Below are 16,016 nucleotides of genomic sequence, written 5' to 3'. Positions count from 1 at the left end.
GTGTTTGGTTGTTTTTTTAATGGATTTGCCTTTTTGTCTTTTTCTACCAATGTTTTATATCTGATACTTGCATGGGATTTTTGCATGTTCAAATATCTATTTTAACTGCATAAACTGCTTCCATACGTTAGCCCAATACTACACGGGAATACCTGCATATGAAATAATAAAAGCAAAGAGCATGAAAAAGGCGAAGGACGATTTCAAATAGAATTCTACTTTCGATTTTGATAAGCTGAACAATCGAAGTATTTGGGAAATAGTATATAAGTGATATGCGCATACATTACGTGAGAATAACAACAAACGGTGCATCTGTTTTTATTGAGTATAACTATAAATGCAATACAGGAAATGTATAAAATAATGCATGTATTTATATAAAAAATAAAGTGTTAAGATATTTTACATTAATGATTAAGCAACAGTTTAACACTTTTAATAGTCAAATACAATTGGCATTTTCTACAGCAGGGATTAACCGATGTTAATGTAAGTACAAACACTTATATACATATAATGAAATACTGTAAGTCGTCTTAACTTTACTAAGTTGACTGGAATCAACATAAATATTAATAAAGTTCCTGTCTATAAATAAACTGGCAAAGAGGGATAATTTAGAATAAAAATTACAGAACCGAATATATAAATGTAAGTTACTTCCCTTGCGTAAGATGGAAATATTTGAAATAGTATAAAAAAAGTAAATAAGTCGAATAGGTAAAGAAGTTAATCATATACATCAACACATATACTGCGTGTTTTTTTTTTCAAAAATATCTACACAATCAAGTACATGCATGCAATATATTATAAAGAATATTGATTGATTTAATGTATTAATTCATTTACGTACAGCGCGTCCATCAAAGCTATTGTATCTTATCTCATATAATCCAAAAAAAATCAAACTCAGTAACTGCGACACGTATTTTGCTGTGCTTCTTTCATATAGAATGACAGAAAATGCGGAAGAAGCTCGATCTCGCCACCTGTCTACTGTCCTCGAAGATATTGGTGTCTCAAAGGGTGTCATATTGTTGAGAAGAAACACACATATTACAGTAGAGTTATTATTGACGGCTCAAGTACGCCTAGATGGTAATGATAACGATTTGTTCATTTTCGGTAGTCAGAGCGAAGGGACGACAACCATTGGAATGCGTTCGGATACGGATGTTATGTTCCACAAGAAAATGTTTCGCGGAGTTCAAGACGAATCTGATTCCGCTGATGAAAAAGAGTACATTCCTTTTCGAGTTCTGAGAAATGAAAAATCATCACCCCAATGTTGCAGGCTAAACTTGTTAAGTCCGGCTGCTCCGGGTGACTGGGGTAATAATAAAATGTTAGGAGGTGATACGTCCGATTTTGTTTCCATACACGACGGCCAAACGTTCCTGAAAACAACGTTTCAATTACGTGAACTTCGACTAGGTGACGAAACAAGAACAAGGCACGGACCGGCTATTACTATTGATGACAACACAGATTACGTGAAGGCTTTTGGGACAAAGCTAATGAAAGAATGTAAGTTTGTGTTTGATCGTTTTAGACCAGGTAACTGGCCAAAAGCATCTACAATGGAGTTAGCAAAACAATGCTTGGCATTTTTTGTTCCGCAAGGGCCAGCCGACCGGGAGAACAGAATGATATTTGACGTGAAGTCCAAAGTAGTGAAATTTGACGTGCGTGTTGGCATTGATGACATAGTGTATTCAGGCGAAGAATTTAGATTCTCTACTCCAACAATCGAAAGACTTTTGATGTTTGACCTGAACATTGTTCAACTAAAGGTTTATGTGACAATGAAAATGATGAGAAAAGAGTTATTTAAGAAAGTAGTTGGAGACCGATTGAGCACCTTTCACTTTAAAACTGCGCTTTTGTGGACCGTTGAGACTTATCCAACAGAACTTTGGCGAGAGAACAATCTTGTAAAATGCATTATTTATTGCCTGATTACATTGAAGCGTTGGCTGGAGCGTCGCTACTGTCCTCATTATACAATTAGGGATGTCAACTTGTTTTCTGGAAAGCTCAAGTACGCTGAATTTCCCAAATTAATTGTTATGCTGACGGAACTAATAGATACCCGACTTGAATGTCTGAACGATCTTGCAATGGACAATTTAGGGCTTCGACTGAAGGAGCGAATGGGAAATTCTGGAACGTCATTGGCAAAAATACCAACACGATCTGAGAATCACACATGGATTGTAGAATATCTATTGGGGAATTACATGTATAAATTACTTTCAATTCCGTTAAATGTTTGCAACCTCTTGAAGTTTAATTTGTCGTCACATGAAATCATAAATCGCTCTACTGCGGTTTGGGAGGAAATTCGCCGTCATCTTTCATGGAGCCTTTCGAAAGAAACAGACCTTGTAACACATATGGCAAATGTGTTTGCTGCATCAGTGATGGCATCATCATGTTTGGAGAATGGTTTACCAATCTCATCCGAAATCACCGAACAATTCGAAAACTCGTTGAAGGTCGATCTACTGTCGGCTAGATTGAAATATGCATCTCTGTTGTTGAATATCGGACAGGTTGATCGCGCTGCAAACATTTTGTTCGACATAGAAGCAAGTCTACCTTCTGAAGTTTATGAGTTCAGTATGCATTTACCAGCCTTTCGTACTCCTGGTCCAGAATTAGTTAAAACTATTACTGAGGAATCAATCTCTGCAGCTGTGCAAGCGCATGTCGCCTCTTGTGTAATCTATACTCCTCTAGAAGTCAACTGCGGACCTACACATTTAGCCTACGAAATGTACAGAACAATTACCGAAGATGACAAACGAGACAGACTCAACAAAGAACGTTGGATGGACTGTGCAGTGACCGATTCTATACCGTACCTTTATTATTTGCAGTATCTTGTTTACAAGCAGTTGGGTTCAATTGATAAGGCGAAAACTGCCATTTCTAAGCTGAGGAATAAGATTTCCGACGATGGCGAGAATATGTGTTGCAAGGAAAACCCAGTGATGAATAGGCATCTGGAAACATCATTGAATCTTCTTGGGAACTGTTATGAACTTGAAGGCAACCTCGAACGCGCCTGGGATTGTTATTCAAGGTCAGTAGCGTTGTGCCCTATGAATAACGCTGCACGCTGGCACATGTTGGTTATGCTGATGAACTTTTATCATTTTTTATCAAAATAAAATGTAATACATAGAAAAACATTTTTTTTAAACATCCTTCAAGTTCTCCCGCACGCGGTCTCGAAAAGTGTACATATTTGTATCTGATTAATGTGTAGACGATCTAACAGTATAGACGGCTGATAGAGTGCGCATTGGTTCACAAAATTAAACGTTTTCATTTTTGGTAAGCGTACGTCAAAAGTAGTCTAGATCTGTTAAGATTTATTTAAAATACTGCTTTCAATTGCAAGAAATATTAATATTTTGCATTCGTATTGAATACATTTAGTATCGACTTTTATACACGTGTTATCTTTTATCCTGACTTTATGATTCTGGATTCTGATTTTTTGTCGACAAGAAGGTACTTAGATCATTTATATCCAGTTTATTGATCCATAAAGTTCATATAAAATGTTACTCTGTTGATTATTCAACCATCAATAAATTAAATTGTAGTTCAACTGAATTGCCATTATCTTGAGTTATTTTTGCATGTATTGACATCTGTATAAGCAATAGCTAATCGCCTTTTATAGAGAACAATCGGACGGGATTTCTATTGTTTATGTTTTTCTGGGGTTTCAATTTTTCTTTTATGTGTTAAATGTTTCGTTCGTGTTTTGCAAACATTATCTCTATTTGTTAATAAAATAATATATTATATATTATTATTTCATGTCAATCTCTTTCACATATGAAAGAGCTATTTATCATTTGGAAGTCAGGTTCCAAAATATGCTTAAAAGTAAGGTAGTTCCAAAATGGGGGGTTAACCCGTTATATTCGGCATTTAATGAATTAATAGACATAAAAACGCGTCGAGATAATAAAATAATCGTGATTTATGTTATATTTAACTGTAAACGTGCACAAATGCTGTTTATAATGAGAGAAAATGATATTCGAACATCCAACATCTCGAAGGTCAAGAAATTAAACAACAAATTTGTCGACGGTTTTGCTTCAATAACTTTTTTATTCCGACGTCTACGGTTTTAAAACAAAAAACCGAACGGAGCACAAACACCGTAGAGCCGAAAGGGCATATTCATTTAAAAGAAATATAAATATAAACTGGCTTACCGGGTGAAAATATCCGCTACTCCTTCACGAAAAACACGAAACAGACGCCATCTTGGAAGTTTAGTTCCAACTAACCTCACTTAAACCCGGTAAGCTCCCGTATACGCATGCCCCCTGCCTCTTATGTGGGGAATCATAAATGATTCATTCAGCAGAAGAAACAAGAGCGCCGCATGACGGAGCAATATACGCCCGATTCGTGTGCCATTGGAGATGATACACTGATGATTGATGTATTTGTTTTGGAAATAAGCAAAAAAAACAACAACAACTTATATAACTGATATATTCATATATATGCATTGATATCAATAAGTGTACACTTAGTCTCATTTGTTCTCTAAAACACAATATTTAAATCATAATTGTTTAGACCTACATAGGTATAGAATGGCAGTATTTCCTGTACTGATATTACTGTACTTATCTTGAAATTAGTTCCCTAAAAACTGAAATAAATATTTGGTTTGAATGTTTAAATACTGTTTGCTTTTACATTTTATATCAGCATGAATACCAAGGCTGTCTGTAATTCACCTTTATAAGATGCTTATAGCGGTTTTTATTGCTATCAAGTTCGATAAGTGTTCAGCGGATGATAAATGTAAATGAGGTGTATTACCTAGATATCAACTAGATGCAACTACTGACCAAGTTTGGTGAAGATCGGATGAATACAATTTGAATTAGAGTCCGGACAAAGTGGCGCCGTTGAAAATGCACTAATTGACCCTATGACCTAGTTTTTGACCCGGCATGACCCATATTCGAACTTGGCCTATATATCAACTAGATGCAACTGCTGACCAAGTTTGGTGAAGATCGGATGAATACAATTTGAAATAGAGTCCGGACAAAGTGGCCCCTTTGAAAATGCACTTATTGACCCTATGACCTAGTTTTTGACCCGGCATGACCCATATTCGAACTTGGCCTAGATATCAACTAGATGCAACTGCTGACCAAGTTTGGTGAAGATCGGATGAATACAATTTGAATTAGAGTCCGGACAAAGTGATGCCTTCCGCCCGCCGCCCGCCGCCCGCCCGCCAAGGGGTTTCACATAATACGTCCCGTATTTTATACGGGCGTATAAAAAGAGAACCTGTTGATAGTTTCATTAACATAAGAATAAAAAAATGAACGTTAAAATTATTATTTATTTTTATCGAATAGAATAGAATCACTAAATACATACGTTCAATGTATATACCTTTGTTTAATTCCATTTTGGCGTTTTTTTTATTCCGTGTTACCGATTTAAGGAGTTTTTCCTGAATAGTCGGCTATTCTTGCTAGCGGAGCATTCCTTGGTTTTAAAAGCCATAGAACCTGCTTTATGTTTATATGAGACTTTGGACCTTAAGTGTGAAATTGACCTTAACGCTAGAGACCAAAGTCTTGCGCACGACACTCTGTTTCCTCGCATTGAACATATGTGACAAATAATTTTAATAACCTACAAAAGACCTTACTGACGAACACAGAAAGGTTTTCGGGGCGTATCTACGTATGAGCAGAGGGCGATGAGTCCACCAGAAAGCTAATTTTTGATCCATTTTAAAACTAGTTTTAATCACATGCTTTATCGTTTTTGGTGATGTCAATTGACTTACTATTATGTTTGTCCGCTGTTACAGCACATAAGATGCCAGCAATAAAAACAACAAAATGCATATATTATTATGCATATGTAACAGGGTATTCACTCTGACACTAATCCTTTAATATTACTAACCCATGCAAGAATGTGAGCGAGTATCAGTGTGGGTGCTAATTGGTGAGTGAATGATTTACTAACACTGCATGTTTTTATGTGAGATGTTTTAACTATAGAGTTTCAATGGTTTTATACTCTAGTTTATGATCATTCCATCATAAAGTCTCGTAAGAGATAGATGTTGGCATTTTCCATTTGTCAGCATATATTTATTTTAAAACTTAAGTCCTCAGGTCGCTGGTGAGTTAACTTTTATTGTTAATATAATTACATTGTATTGTATTGTATTGCTTATTGTAATATAAATGTATTTGATTATTATGTATTTCATTGCAATGTTTAATTATTGCAATTTGAATTAGTTATTCATAATTGTTTTTGTATTATTTTTCAGGCCATCATTTTCAATATTATAGACATCTATAAAATAAAGAATATATAAGACAACCCACTTGTGTTCTCTATACACAACCCGGCTACACATATATCATTATATGTATTCATTAAACATGTAGGTGTTCATTTCCTAAGTTAAATAAGTTTAATCGTGACTTTCATACGGGAAATTTTACAATTATTTAGATTGCATTGAGAATAGAAACTGATTGGTTCATCGAAAATGCATGACCGGTGGATACAGTGTGTACAAATTGCTTATTAGTCGAATTCATACATGTATGTACAAGCAAGGAACACAAATCGTGATGTACATTTAATGTATTTTTCATTCTTAAATAAATACAATACACATATATGGAATAAAAAACAACATAATCATAACGACAAGGAAAATAATTGTAGCACATGACAATATGCATGTATCGCTGAGTAAAAAAACAAGTCTATTGCTAAGCATCAAACAAATAATGAGTCAAACGATGTTTTAGATGTGTTGTTACAAGCAATGATTAAAATGCAAATCTTATCATGATAATTGACATAATAGAATTTGTTAGTTCCAATAAAACAAATAGTATTTGTAAAATACAAAAAACGCTTTAGTGACGTTTTTGATAGATTCCAATGCATAAAGAGCAGCATTAAGAAAGATTTTGCGAGAAAACAATTGATTAATTTATATTTTGACCTTTGACAACATTATCTATTTGCAGCACTATAAATTAAATAAATAAAACTAACTGGAGCCAGGGCCCTCGTTTGACCGTTTTTGTGGCCGAAATTCGGCCCCATTCCCCCCTTAAAATAGTATACTTTTTTCCCCTATTTCAGCTAAAAATTCCCCCTCCAAAAAAAAAAAAATTATTTTTATTTTATACCTATGTTGCCAGCTGGTATCATGCTATTAACCATTGATTATATTTATGTAAATTACATTAAAATATAGCATTTTTTAGTGTTGAATGGTTGGTGTAAGATCTAAAATTCCCCTTTTTGCCCAAAACGACGGAAATTCCCCCCTCTAAGGGCCCCAGTCTCAATCCCCAAAAGTGTAGCAAGGGCCCTGGAAGCCCTAACCTAAGTTATTAACACAAATATCACTGTCAAAATATCATAACTATGTACTTATAACATTGCAAGGTAATTGCAAAATGTTGTTAACAGTTAAGTAACTGTTTTACTTTTAATGTGTTGTTATATAAGCTCATGACTAGACAATGCATGTGTTGGGTGACTAACAGATATTAATAAAAAGATGATCATGTGCAAGGATAAAATAAAATAAATACACAAATGATGATGGTCTGTTCAGAATGGTAAGTATATTTATAAGTATATATTATACATTTGGTATGTGGTAATTTCGTTACAAGTGGATGGTAAACATTTATTCGATTGACAAGCACCTTTAACTAATGCATTTTGAAAACTTAAAAAAAAATGTTGTCATTGTTGTTTGTGTTTATACATGGAAATAAGTTATATCAGTAAAAAATGGCAAAAACAATAACATGTTAAATAAATATGGAATGATAAAAAGCTTTTTAAAAATCAATCATTTCATCATCCTTCTACACAGTATACAAAGTAAACATCTTACTATCCACTGCCTCAGGTACTACCTCACCAAGTAAACAACTTACTATCTACTGCCTCCAGTACTATCTCACCATGTACACAGCTTACTTTCCACTCACTCCAATTCTATCTCACCAAGTAAACAGCTTACTATCCACTGCCTCTAGTACTATCTCACCAAGTAAACAGCTTACTAGCTTCTCATTCCAATTATAGCTCACCAAGTCAACAGCTTACTATCCACTGCCTCCAGTACTATCTCTTTAATTAAACAGCTAATTAGCCACTCACTCCAGTTCTATCTCACCAAGTAAACAGCTTACTATCTACTGCCTCCAGTACTATCTCAACAAGTTCACATCTCACTATTATATCTACTTCCTCCAATACCATCTCACCAAGTAAACAGCTCTCTTTCCACTGCCTCAAATATCATTTCTTGAACTAAACAACTTTTATCAACTGACTCCAATACGGTCTCACATAGTAAAAAGCATACTACCCACTGCCTTAAATACTATCTTGTCTAGTTAACAGCTTACTATATCCAATGCCTTCACAATCTACTTTTTTCCGATTCTGACCCTTCAAGTAAACAACTAACAATCTGGTGCCTCAAATACAATCTCACCAAGTAAACATGTAAGCTAAACTAAATTTTGTTAGAGAGCACTGCAGTAAATATTAACACAAAAGCAAGTTTATTTAATTATCTAGGTGACTAAATAAGAAGTGCGCGTTTGAAGACGATCTACTGCATACATTAACAAAAATGAAAAATGACCAGGACTTAATGTTGCACAAATTAATATCATTTGATTCATGCCCTATACATTATATATATAGAGAGAGATAATTTAAATAAAATGTGACTTCCTTCTTCAACTACAGAACTAAATTCAATTTATGAACTACTAAGCACCAGTATTCTATTGTTGGAAAAAAAGGTTTTGGGAATTAACACAGACAAACAATTAGAAAAGAACTCCGTTACCATAATCGATTCTAATTTTTACCCAAAACAAGATAAACCTATGTAAGTATGGTATTATGTACATACAGATGACACAAAATTGTCATTGACATTGGAAAAATGCTGTAAAAAATATTTTCAATTAAATTAATTTGAAAATTTTTCACCTCATATTATACATTAACTAATAACACAATCATTTAATAATAACACAATCATAATCAACTATTTTCGTTTGATGGTTTAACGCATGAAAATTTTGGAATTCAAGAATAATGACCTAAGATTATAAAAACTAAATAATGAAAAACTAGAGCTTTGTCACAGACGTGACGTATACCCCCACCTGCCGCATTGACACAGACTATTTTGCATGCTGTCTTCACAAAACAAGCGAAGCTAATTTATGGCAATTTTTAAGAATTATTATGCCATTATCATTTATGGCCATTTTTGACCTTTGAACTCAAAGTGTGACCTTGACCTTGGAGATATCGACGTAATTCTTTCCCGTGACACACCATCCAATGATGGTGACCAAATGTGCCAAATGATTTCAAAAATCTCACAATGAACGACATAGTTATGGCCCAGACATTAGCTCATGTATGGTCATTTTTTACCTTTGAGCTCAAAGTGTCACCTTGACCTTGGAGATATCCACCTAATTCTTTCGCGTGACACACTGTCCAATGATGGTGAACAAACATGTATCGACGTTATTTTTTTGCGCGACACACCGTCCAATGATGGTGAACAAATCTGCCAAATGATTTTAAAATCTCACAATAAATGACAAAGTTATGGCTTGGACAAGCTCATTTATGGCCATTTTTGACCTTTAAACTCAAAGTGTGACCTTGACCTTTGAGATATCGACGTAATTTTTTCGCCCGACATACCTTCCAATGATGGTGAACAATTGTGCCGAATGATTTTGAAATCTCACAATGAACAACTTAGTTATGGCCCGGACAAGCTTTCAGGACAGACCGACAGACAGACCAACAGACAGACTGACCAACAAAGTGACTCCTATATAGCCCCCATTACCATTGGTAATGGGGGTATAACTAGAGCTTTGTCACAGACGTGACGTACACCCCCACCTGCTGCATTGACACAGACTATTTTGCATGCTGTCTTCACAAAACAAGAGAAGCTAATTTATGGCAACTTTTAAGAATTGTTATGCCATTATCATTTATGGCCATTTTTGACCTTTGAACTCAAAGTGTGACCTTGACCTTGGAGATATCGACATAATTCTTTCCCGTGACACACCATCCAATGATGGTGAGCAAATGTGCCAAATGATTTCAAAAATCTCACAATGACTGACATAGTTATGGCCCAGACATTAGCTCATTTATGGCCATTTTTTACCTTTGAGCTCAAAGTGTCACCTTGACCTTGGAGATATCTACCTAATTCTTTCGCGCGACACACCGTCCAATGATGGTGAACAAATGTGCCAAATGATTTTAAAATCTCACAATGAACGACATAGTTATTGCCCGGACAAGCTCATGTATGGCCATTTTTGACCTTTGAACTCAAAGTGTGACCTTGACCTTGGAGATATCAACGTTATTTTTTTGCGCGACACACCGTCCAATGATGGTGAACAAATCTGCCAAATGATTTTAAAATCTCACAACAAATGACAAAGTTATGGCTCGGACAAGCTCATTTATGGCCATTTTTTACCTTTCAACTCAAAAGTGTGACCTTGACCTTTGAGATATCGACGTAATTCTTTCGCGCGACACACCGTCCAATGATGGTGAACAATTGTGTTGAATGATTTTTAAATCTCACAATGAACAACTTAGTTATGGCCCAAACAAGCTTTCAGGACAGACCAACAGACCGACATACAGACCGACCGACAAAGTGACTCCTATATAGCCCCCATTACCATTGGAAGGCAAGAAACAATAAGGTAAGTAAAATATTCTTGTAAATGAATTACTTAGCTATATTATAACTCATTTTAAATTTTTATGTTCTTTTTTGTAAACATATATTCATTATTACAACAAAGGCCGAGATCTTGACTTATTTACATACAACAATTGTATATGCTTTTGCTTATTTAAAAAAAAAAATACTTCTGTACAATTTATTATTCTTGTTCTTCTTCTTATTATTATTTAAGAAGCTTACTATTTTAAACTTTTATATTGAGTATCTGCATAATGAACAAAAACAAAAGTCTCGATAAAAAATTATTTAAGAAAATATTACCAATTATGACCCAGATGTGCTTACCTCCTGGAATACCATTTGTCAAAACTTGACCTGGTGACCGAGTTTTGAGACACATGTGACCAAGTTTTTCTAAGATTTGAATCCAATACCTAGTTTTTGGAAACGCATGACCCATTCTTATAAATGGTCTATATATTGTAAAGATTATCATTCTGATCAAGTTTCATCAAGATTGAGTAATAAATGTTGCCTCTAGATTGATCATAGTTTTTTTCTAATATTTGACCTGGTGACCCTGTTTTTGGATGCACATTACCCAGATTTTAACTCAGTCTATTTATTGTCAAGATGGTGGTATTAAGAGTTCTTTTAGATTTGACCATATGACCTAGTTTAGGACGCATGTGACCCATACCTAAAATCGGCCTATATACTGTAAAGATTAACATTCTGACCAAGTTTCATTATGATTGAGTCATACATTTGGCCTCAAGAGTTACAAGGTATTTTAAAAATTCACCTGGCATAATTGTTTTTCAACACATGTCACCCAGATTTGCCCAAGATATTTTCAAAAGAAACATTCAAGCAAGAAATATCTAAGCAAGTTTCCTCAATATTGGATGTAAAATGTGGCATCTTGTGTGAGAACAAGCAAAAAGTTGATGACACAAGATACTGGAAGCCAGGCATAGGGTGATCACATTAACTCAGTGAGTTAAAAACAATAAAATATGTACATCAAGATGTAACCAAACATATTTGGGACAATTAGTCTGCCCAATTGTGTTTAACACTGGAATACAAAAAAATATACAAAATACATCTAGAAAATATATCAAACAACTGATCAATAAATACCATGATCAATGTGTGCACTTTATACAGAAAAATAATAAACATATATCTTAATGATTTATTACACAATGGTATAGGAAATAGAAGTAAATGTGCACAATATAAGTATTTATGACAGTTCTCCTTTGAACATATTGTGTCCAGTGTACAGTACAATATAAAATTCAGGTTATTTAATATGAACATAATATAAATAACATTTTATAGCAGCATTGAATGACATTCAGTTATTCATTATTATAATCATTTCTCGCAAACTGAAACAACATTTTTTTAAATTTTATTTTACCAATCTATATGTAACTCACTAATTTGGAAATGTTGGATCCCAATAGATTTCAGAAAGCATTAATGATATGCCTATTATATGTAGAAAATAGCTTCTTCAAGCATGACCAAAAATATCTTCTCAGACTTACTATGCAGAAATGTTTCCATAATCTTTTTGTCAATTTTTCAGAAACACATGGAGCTTTGTTACTAGAATTTGTTCAGTGAGATCATGATAGCTTCCTATTTTGCCTTTAAAGCAAGAAGGCTGTCAAAAGCACATGCAAATAGAAAGCAAAAGGTAACTTCTTATTACCCAGTATAAAACTTGGTATCTAGATATACCAAGACTTTACTGTATATAGAATCGTTTTATTTAATGATACCAGCCAATTTAAGCAGAGTATAAGTTGTAAATATGAAGTGCAAGAGAACATACATTCATAAAACAACACAATTTCAATACAAACTGTATTTTACTGTCTATGAACTACTTTATGAATTTAATGTACCAACAGAACTTTTATGTTAATAATTGGCATATCATGCAAGACTTTCTTATACAAAACTATAATCATTTAAAACAAATCTGAAGAGGCAAACTTCCTGCTTACAAAATGATATTGCTGTGACTTCAAGTCAAACAAATCAGAAATACATAATATATAAGTTTTATACAAGACTTTTCTAGGGGTCAGTAAGTTAAAAACATAATGAATGATTGTATTAAATGGTAAGTGAACAATATCAAATAAAAGTTTCTCATAAAAAAAAACAAGTTTAAAGGCTAGTCGAATAGAGTGAAATTTCACAACTTGGCCTGAACTAGGTATTGGCACTTTAGCCTCGCTCGTGGGAAAACAGGGCTAAAGGCATGTGGGTAAAGGGTCCGAGATTAGCCTGTGCAGTCCATAAGGCTACTCTGAGTTTACACTTTCAGCCCAAACTGGATTTTTGCTAAGAAGACACTTCCTGTTAACAAAAAATACTATAAACGCAGAGAGTATTGTCCCTGATTATCTTGTGCAGACTGCATAGGATAATATGTGAGGTCACTTAACACACATGCCAGTTTTCCCAGGATATGGCTCATTTTATATTATTGTAGGTCTTCAGCAAAATCCTCTGCACTTTTGAATCTATTGTCATAAATGGCATAGAATCGTTTTTTTATTACAAAGCATATAGCAAAGAAATGCCTTTAGCAAAAATGTAACATTAACCCTCTCCCACTCAGAAGCAAAGTGGAAATGGCTATGTGCAAACAGCATAAAACCAGAACAGCATGTGAGTAACTCACAGTCTGTTCAGGTTTTATGCTGTTTGCTGCTCATCAGTATCTAAGGCTTGAAAATGAAGCCTTTAAAACGTAAAACTAGTAAGAAAGGTCTTCGATTTAATTTAACTTTCTAACTTTTTAACTTATCTAAGTGGTAAAAGGTTAAATAAAAAGAATAGCATTAGACAAACATCAATAGTTTGGTACTTAATGTCACTAAAGGTCGTGTTGCACCAAATGTCCATCAAAACACTCTTACATAGCATTAATCATGTGTTGGTCAAACTTGCAAAAGATAAAAAATATAAACATAACTATTGTTGAAGAACAACACATCTTCACACTTATAACTGCAACATAAGCATGCAAAAAAATGCAAAATGAAAAAAACTATTCTATGGAATGGCCAATAAATGACTTCAGAGCTATTTTGATTGGTTAATGTCATACCACTGTCCTTCCAAATAGGATGACCAGGTTTGAGAAACAGTTCTCTTGAGGCATCAACACTGCCATAATATCACTTACTATTATGAGATCACATTAAAATTATCAAACAAGCAAATCAAATTAAAAATTAAAAATCTCCAGCCTAATTAAGAGCTAAATTGACTGTGTGTTTTTGTAAAAAGCACTGCCTTAAGTAAGAGCTTTAATACATGAAAATTAATCAGTTTACCAAATGGGTATATGAAACTTTAGCGCACACCATAATAATTATGTAATGTTTGGTCTCTTGTAAAACCTTATTGTCCTTTGGTATGACCAATATCTATTTTACAATGTTCTTGTTCATAAGCTGAATTTTCATTTAAAAACAAACTTGTGTTTTTTTAAGTTCATTTAAATGCAGCCAAAATTAGTTATTAAAAGAAAAATTGAGAAAACAAAAATTACATAAAATTGATGCTACTTATTGTTCAATACTGAAGACAACATAACTAGACTAGTTCTAAAGGTCACAGTGGTGTAATGATAAGGCGGCCATTATTCTACTGTGGGGCCTCAGGTTTGATCCCCACACAGGGAGCATTATCAGGGGTTTTCCAAAGACACCAAGTACTTGTTGTTCCCAGTGAACAGAATTTGTTATTTCTCTGTATTATAAAAAGCAAAATTGTGAAAGGCTTTTGATGCAAACAATCCAAAATTAAAAGTTTGTTCTTTGAAGCATTCACAACTTTAAGAAAAACATATGTAAATTATAATAATTCTACAGTTAAACCCAGAAATAACAGGGCTTGATGACACCAAATTCCATTAAAAAAAATCTTGAGAGAGGTATTGTCAAATTTTAAGCAGTTACATTTTGTTGCAAAGAACAGTTTAAGAAAACTTTATTGGCACAACGTATGCGAGTCAAAAACAACAATAATGGCATTCTAGGTACAAATAACAAATAGATGCAAGACTTCTCTGCATTAAATTTGTAGCACTTTTAACACGTGCACATTTTAGATACAGTATTCAATTTCAGGGTTGTGGCTATCCTTTTCTTAATATTCTCATTGAATACACAGTGTGTATACTAAAAATATCTGCCTTAAGTTGAACTGCCGATAAATAATATTTATTTTCAATATTGCAGCTTTAACTTAAGTTGTTCCTATTATTTAAATAACTACTACTATACAATCATAACAAATAGTTTGTTGGGTGTTTTCTGTTTTACGTACATAACATCATTTGTTCTCTTTAAAAATTACTGGCACTTTGAGTCTAGTACATAAATAACATATATACAAGGGTATATATCAGAGCATTTTCGCTTCTTTTTTCTACATATATATAATAAAAAAATTGGGTAATCATTATAATATTGTGCACTTGGATTTGGATTTAGTCTTCGCCTTTACTGGTGGTCCCTCATTAAATTCAAACACCCTGAAACACAGTTAGAAAAAAACACACAAATGAAAAAAAAATATAACTGTTTTTTCTGTTTTTTTATAAACATTTATATTTTTTATTATAATATAAAAATATGACAAGACACGTGCTGTCACTATAAGTGCTTCATGCCTCCATAGTAGTGTTTTGACACAAAAGTGCTATTTTGAACTTCAACGTTGGGGAAATCTTACAATTTTTATTTATTTAAAAACAGAAATCTCAATGTTCTTCATTTGATACAAGAATTTTCAATAAATGCAATTTCAAATTATAAGTTTAACTCATTGAAAAAGGAAAGTAAAGAAAGGCAATAAATCCATTAATACATGCAAACAAAGAGTTATTGGTTTTTTGCTCAGCAATCCCTCTCAAAGACTTCTATCATTATCATTATCATGAAGTTTCATTTCCATTCCTTTAATTTTTTTACTTACAATCTGCACTAGAAAATTGCACAGTGTAATTGGGCTCTGCAGGGAAGGGAAATAACTCCAAAAACACTATGCATTTGCCCACATTGTTTTCTGTAAATCTGTTTAGTTGTGGCTATTGTACTCTGCACTCTTAATGTTTTCTATAAAT

The 16,016-nt window shown here is 33.6% G+C and overlaps 2 protein-coding genes across 3 annotated transcripts in view; one reads left to right on the top strand and one right to left on the bottom strand.

Annotated features, from left to right (window-relative positions):
• Positions 1–207: 207 nt before the first annotated feature.
• Positions 208–3,758, top strand: LOC127853408 (uncharacterized). The gene is made up of 2 exons (XM_052387936.1): positions 208–492; positions 959–3,758. The coding sequence occupies exons 1-2, from the start codon at positions 485–487 to the stop codon at positions 3,180–3,182; spliced, it is 2,232 nt and encodes a 743-aa protein (XP_052243896.1). The 5' UTR covers positions 208–484; the 3' UTR covers positions 3,183–3,758.
• A 2,909-nt stretch (positions 3,759–6,667) lies between these two features.
• The window catches only part of LOC127853173 (ras-related protein R-Ras2-like), a 33,908-nt gene continuing 24,559 nt past the window's right edge, over positions 6,668–16,016 (bottom strand). The window contains exons 6-7 of one of the 2 annotated variants that reach the window (XR_008036512.1): positions 10,658–15,425; positions 6,668–9,785 (exon numbers count right to left, since the gene is read on the bottom strand). Coding sequence is in view for 1 of the 2 variants with exons in the window: in XM_052387431.1 (XP_052243391.1) it covers positions 15,353–15,425 (73 nt within the window). In the remaining variant the exon portion in view is untranslated. Of the gene's footprint in view, positions 15,426–16,016 lie in introns of both variants that reach the window. The other variant, XM_052387431.1, reaches the window with a different exon arrangement.

The sequence above is a fragment of the Dreissena polymorpha genome, chromosome 12 (assembly GCF_020536995.1).
Source record: "Dreissena polymorpha isolate Duluth1 chromosome 12, UMN_Dpol_1.0, whole genome shotgun sequence".
Lineage (NCBI taxonomy): Eukaryota > Metazoa > Mollusca > Bivalvia > Myida > Dreissenidae > Dreissena > Dreissena polymorpha.
The sequence above is the reverse complement of the archived record's forward strand: the minus strand, read 5'-3'. Positions and strand labels throughout refer to the sequence as shown.